General features: G+C 53.0%; 1 protein-coding gene across 1 annotated transcript in view; it reads right to left on the reverse strand.

The window, feature by feature from the left end:
* Nucleotides 1-5,648, reverse strand: part of INTS4 (integrator complex subunit 4) — a 26,463-nt gene that overhangs the window by 5,169 nt on the left and 15,646 nt on the right. The window contains exons 15-17 of the mRNA XM_009867992.1: nucleotides 4,638-4,718; nucleotides 1,744-1,874; nucleotides 832-891 (exon numbers count right to left, since the gene is read on the reverse strand). Coding sequence (XP_009866294.1) covers nucleotides 832-891; nucleotides 1,744-1,874; nucleotides 4,638-4,718 — 272 coding nt within the window. The remainder of the gene's footprint in view (nucleotides 1-831; nucleotides 892-1,743; nucleotides 1,875-4,637; nucleotides 4,719-5,648) is intronic.

The raw sequence follows: 5,648 nt of genomic DNA on the forward strand, positions 1-5,648 counted from the left end.
TGTTCTCACCCCAAGTCCCACACCCACACCGCCCCAAGTCTCTAGATTTCCGTGGGGTTGGTGCAACCCAAGGGCAGGACCCGGCACTTGCCCTTGTTGAAGCTCACGCAGTTGACCTTGGCCTGTTGATCTGGGCTGTCCAGGTCCCTCTGCAGACCCTCCCTGCCCTCCAGCAGATCAACGCTCCCGCCCAGCTCGGTGGCACCTGCAAAGTTACTGAGGGTGCGCTGATCCTCTCATGCAGGTTGTTAATAAAGATGTTAAACCATATCTTTGTACGCATGAAGCCGTCTACGTGGGACCACAAGTCCCGTAACTGCTGCTGCAGACGGCAAATTTCAGCGACGCAGCTAAAATCTGGCTCAGGCTGCCCAAACTCGATCGGGGACCTGACGTGTGTGAGTGTTCCCAGGTGACCTGAGAGCTGATGGGCGAGATCCACCACGGCCCAGACTGCCCCTGTGAATCCATCCCTGCCCCCAGGGGTCACAGTCCTGAGAAGCAGCGACACGTTTTGCTGATCCTGAGGCTCAGCACGAAGAACAGAAATAAAGCACGTGGACGGTTCACTCTAATTTACAGTTTAGAAATCTGTGATAAAGGAAAGGGAAATTCCCTTCTGTTTCTTTTTTGTCCTACTCCCAGGACAGCTCTCCCACCGACCCCAAATCTCAAAGGGATTTTACTTCTCGCCTTATCATCCCCTCGTGGCAGCCGTCCCGCAGTCAGGCGGGGAAGATGTGAAGAGATGAGAACCAAACAGAATATTCCCCAGCGACAGCGGTCGGGGAACTGTCTAACAGGAAGCGAAGAAGCAACAGAATTTCTCACCTTTGAAAGGAATCCACTTCCTGGAGGAATTTTTCACACATCCCGAAAAGGGGCTCCACTCTGCAGGGAGGACAACATTCCGTGGGTTAGTTTAGAGTAAAGAAAATTTGCTCCATGGTTATAAACATTTAAATTTTTTGGAATCCAGTTCAAGCTCCTAAAAGCTACAAGATCTTACAATTCTGTGGCCCTCAAGAGAAGGAATAAAACCAAAAATTGCCATGTCCCTCCCCACATCCTCCTCTCACAAAAAAATCATTTCTGTAAAGAACTAATTAAAGTTCCCAAAGCCACCGTGAGAAAATACCAACTTTCCACCTATAAAACAAGAGGCTCAGCGGCAAATACATGACGGACTCCCACAGCAACACAGCAAATTGCTGGCAACGAAGGCAAAGCAAAAGCAAACAAGTTGGGAACTCAACCACCTCACAAGATTTAATTCTCCAACCACCCAAACCCACACGTAACTCCATTGAGCTGTGAGTCCGAGTCACGCCTTCGTCATGTGCAGATCGGGCAAAAAGACAGTTCTTTGCTGAGGCTAAAACCCAGCAACTGAGACTTAATGAAGCAAATGTTACAGCGTTCTTTGATACGTGACTTTTCCTCATCTAAACAGGTCCCAGATATCAACTCTCCAACACTTTTAACCTGTTTATATGCCACAGCTGGCAGAACTCGGCGCCCAAAGCGCAGCTCCCCAAGAACTCTGTCATCTAATTCAGCGCCGTGTCGCTCCCCACCCGCACCAAGGGCACGAGAAGGCTCCTGACTCCAAATCAGACGGTTACGGGCACGCCGCGATGGTTCACGTGTCCCGTTTCTCCCTGCTGGTTTGGATGAACACAGCCTAAGGGCGCCGGGCTGACGGTGAGCCCGGGGAAGGTCCCTGCACCAGGTCAGCCTTACCCTCTCGTCGTGCGCGCCGTCACGATGAGCTGCAGCGCCTTCGCCTGCAGCCGCATGTGGTGGATGATGACCACCTGCCTGCTCTCCACGCCGCTGTACATGAACTCCATCTTGTACGTTTCTTCCAAGATCTGTCAGAGAGACGCCACAGGGGCGACAAACCGTCAGGCTCCGAGTGTAGCCACGAGATTCGGGCATTTCTCCTCACGCCGAGAACATTAATCCCCGAGCCGCGCTGCTCTGGGGAGATGCCTCACGGCATAAAGCTGGACCTGACGCCAAGAGGTTATCTTGGCTGCATTCACGGAACTGGGCCTGCAATGACGCGCTCTGCCACGGGCAGGCTACGCTCTGACTGGGATTTTTTGATTCCCAGGGCAGAGCCCTCACCGCCTCCCACCGGCCGCTCGGGAACACAAAACGTGAGCAGCACATCCTGCTCAAGTTTACAGTTTCTGAACAAGATTTGACCAAGTTCTCTTGGAAACAACTTTATACTCAACAAGATTTGACCAAGTTCTCTTGGAAACAACTTTATACTCAACAACCCTTCGTGTCCTGTACCCAAAGATGGGACCCATCACGAGACAAGCACCATTCTCGGTTAGTTTAGTGATGCGGTTAAAAGCTGAGGCGGGACATCGCACAGTTTTACTCCTCGTACTTCCATCTGTCAAACAGAGGAGCACGAGCAGATGGGAAGTGCTCAAATTAACGCAGCCGAGTTCAGTCCGACCGCACAGAAGCCAGAACTTGGAAGTTATTTAACAGGAAACGTTCCCTCACCTCACACCGATGGGAAGAGATCGACATTCACACTCACTACAGATAAAACCTCCCTGGGGGAGTGTTCACATGCTGCTGGAGAAGGGCACCCAAGGCAGACGGTTCAAGTGGAGAAGATTTAAAAAGCCAGTTTTGCTTTTGTTTCTGCTCATCCCTGGGGACAGCCGTGAGCAGCAGAGCCGCCTGTGAGGTGCAGCCCTGCTGCCTCTTGGCACGTCCCCACCAAGTGAAGGCTCCAAACACCAGCCCAGCTCCCCAGCAGATCCACAAACTCACTTTTGCCCTAGATTTAGTTTCTAAATTATTTAACAGCTTGCTTTCTCCTTTCCCTTTCCTTGGGGCATAGCTGCAGGTTTTCCAGGATCACATCATTTATACCTCACAGAACCAGAGGAGCTCAGGCTGAGGGCGACTGCCGGAGGTCAGCCCACCTGGGCCCGGCTCAGAGCACGTCTAATGAGATCCAGTTTCTCAGGGTCACATCAAATTGTGACCAATTCCAAGGACAGACATTCCCTTCCCCCACCTGGGCAACCCCTTCTAGTATTTAACCACCTTTACAGTAAATTTTCACCTCCTTATATCTAACCAGAATTTCTCATACTCCTCCTTGCAGGGAATGTGCTCCAGGCCCTCTGCTGCACCTGCCCCAGGGTGTCAGCATCTTCCTCCTACTGGGGAGCCCAAAACACAACACAGCCCTCCAGGTGTGACCTGCCCAGAGGCGAGCAGAGGTCCCACCTCACCAGATGGGCCGGCTGGGCTCTTGCCGTGACCGCCCAGGCTGCAGTTGGCCTTCTTCACCGCCTCACATTCAACGTGTCGTCCACTAGGATCCCCAGGCAGAACATCCCGACTCCCCCGCCTGCCCAGAGCAGCCTGAAGAGCGGCCATGTCCTCCTGCACCATCTCCTCAGTTCGGAGGAGTCTCCTCACACTTGTTCACCCAGAATCCTGCCAGTTTGGTGAAGGGAAGCAACAGGAGACCACGTCAAAGGCTTTGCTGAAGTCAAGAGAAATGACTCCACCGCCCTCTCCTCGTTCACAGCCCCAGTCCCCTCATTGCTGAGAGCAAGGACGCTGGTCGGGCATCGTTTTCCCTCGGGAAATGCATTTTGGCTGTTCCCAATGACCTTATGACCTTCTCTTGCTTAGGAATGGGTTTTAAGCAGTTTTGGTCCATAACCTTCCCCAGGAATGAGGTGAGGCCAAGCAGCTCTTGTGGCAGATGGGGGGGACGTTTCACAGTTGTCACTCACCCCTCATCCTTCGAAGATGAGAGAAATCTCTCCACTCTGGGGAACAAAGATTTACTTGGACAGACGTCGGCACTGGAAGCTCAGGAGCGCATCACTGTCGTGTGGCCATGGAAGGGCTCGTGTCCGAGGACTTGGAACGCTGCAGGCTTGGGGAGGAGGGGCTGGAGGGCTGCCCAGCAGAGAAGGACCTGGGGGTGCTGGTGGACACCCAGCAGTGTGCCCAGGTGGCCAAGAACACCAACGGCGTCCTGGCCTGGATCAGCCATGGTGTGGCCAGCAGGAGCAGGGCAGGGATTGTTCCCCTGTGCTTGGCTCTGGTAAGACCACTGCTTGAACCCAGTGCTCAGTTCTGGGCTCCTCATGACAAGAAGGACCTCGAGGGGCTGCAGCGTGTCCAGAGAAGGGCAACGGGGCTGGGGCAGGCTCTGGGGAACAAGTGTGGGGAGGAGCGGCTGAGGGAGCTGGGGCTGTTCAGCTGGAGAAGGGGAGACCTCATCGCTCTCTGCAGCTCCTGGCAGGAGGGGGCAGCCTGGGGGGATCGATCTCTTCTCCCAAGTAACAAGCGACAGGATGAGCGGAAATGGGCTCAAGTTGCTCCAGGAGAGGTTCAGATTGGAAATCAGGAAAAATTTCTTTACTGAGAGTGGTGAAGCCCTGGTTTGGGCTGCCCAGGGCAGGGGTGGAGTCCCCACCCCTGAAGGGATTTAAAAGCCGGGGAGATGTGGGGCTCAGGGACACGGGGCAGTGGTGACCTGGCAGTGCTGGGTTAACACTTGGACTCGATGATCTTTTCCAACCTAAATGATTCTCTGAGTCACCTCCATGCAGACCCAGCTGCTTCCACCTCACCTGTTTTGCTGCAGTTGATGCCAACGCGTTCTGCTTCAGGTACAGAGGAGCTGCCACGTTCCACAGCTTCTCCTGCAAGGCCTATGGAGAAAAACCACGAAACGATGGTAAATATCCAGTTCAGCCTGAACATTCTAAGGCTGGTTGGTTGAAAGAGCAGGCCAAAGGTGTCTTTTGTGCTTTTAAATACAGCACAGGGAACCACGGTGTGCAAACCGGGGACAGTTCTATAAACGGAGCTGTGAATTAGAGACCGGCTGAACCAACCTCTCTGCGCTTTTTACAGAGAACTTTACGCAGTCACTTATTAGAAAAACAACAGCTGCTCTATCACCTCCCCGAGACCAAGACCAGGGCAGTCCGAGGTTGCAGGAAAAGGTGGGAACAGTAACAACTGTCCCTCGAAATACACCTACAAGCCGTGTTTCTGAACTCTCCTGTTGACGGTCTCTGTCCCAGCAAAGATCCTGGAGTTGCCAAGAATGCTGCGTGTAAATCACCCATAATCACAGAACAGTTTGGGTTGGAAGGGATCTCAGAGATCATCTCGTTCCACCCCCCTGTCACGGGCAGGGACATCTCCCACCAGAGCAGGTTGCTCCAAGCCCCATATTCACGTTAAAATAAAAAACAAACAAACAAAAGACACAAACACAAAACACCCAACCACACCTCGTTTGTTTTTTGATTTGGATACTTTTTCCCTCTCGCCAACATCTTTTTGTTGGGGAGCAAAGCAACTGGAAAGAAATGTACTGAAGAGGGCAGCTCTGACCTCGAGATTCTCTCTGCCACGTCAGAATTTCTCTCTATATATAATATTGAGACACTTTTCAGTTCAGCCACGTTACCGACTCCTCTGCCCGGACTGACTGTTCTGCAGCTCGAGCCAAGAGCGACTGATGCAGCTTTTACCCCCTTCTCCCAAATCAGCTCCAGTTCAACCCCCGGGAGGGGTGACAAAACCACCCCCAGCCCCACGGCCTCTGTCTGGGGGTCATGGGTCGCTTC

Source organism: Apaloderma vittatum, unplaced genomic scaffold (genome assembly GCF_000703405.1).
Source record: "Apaloderma vittatum isolate BGI_N311 unplaced genomic scaffold, ASM70340v1 scaffold23214, whole genome shotgun sequence".
Classification (NCBI taxonomy): Eukaryota; Metazoa; Chordata; class Aves; order Trogoniformes; family Trogonidae; genus Apaloderma; species Apaloderma vittatum.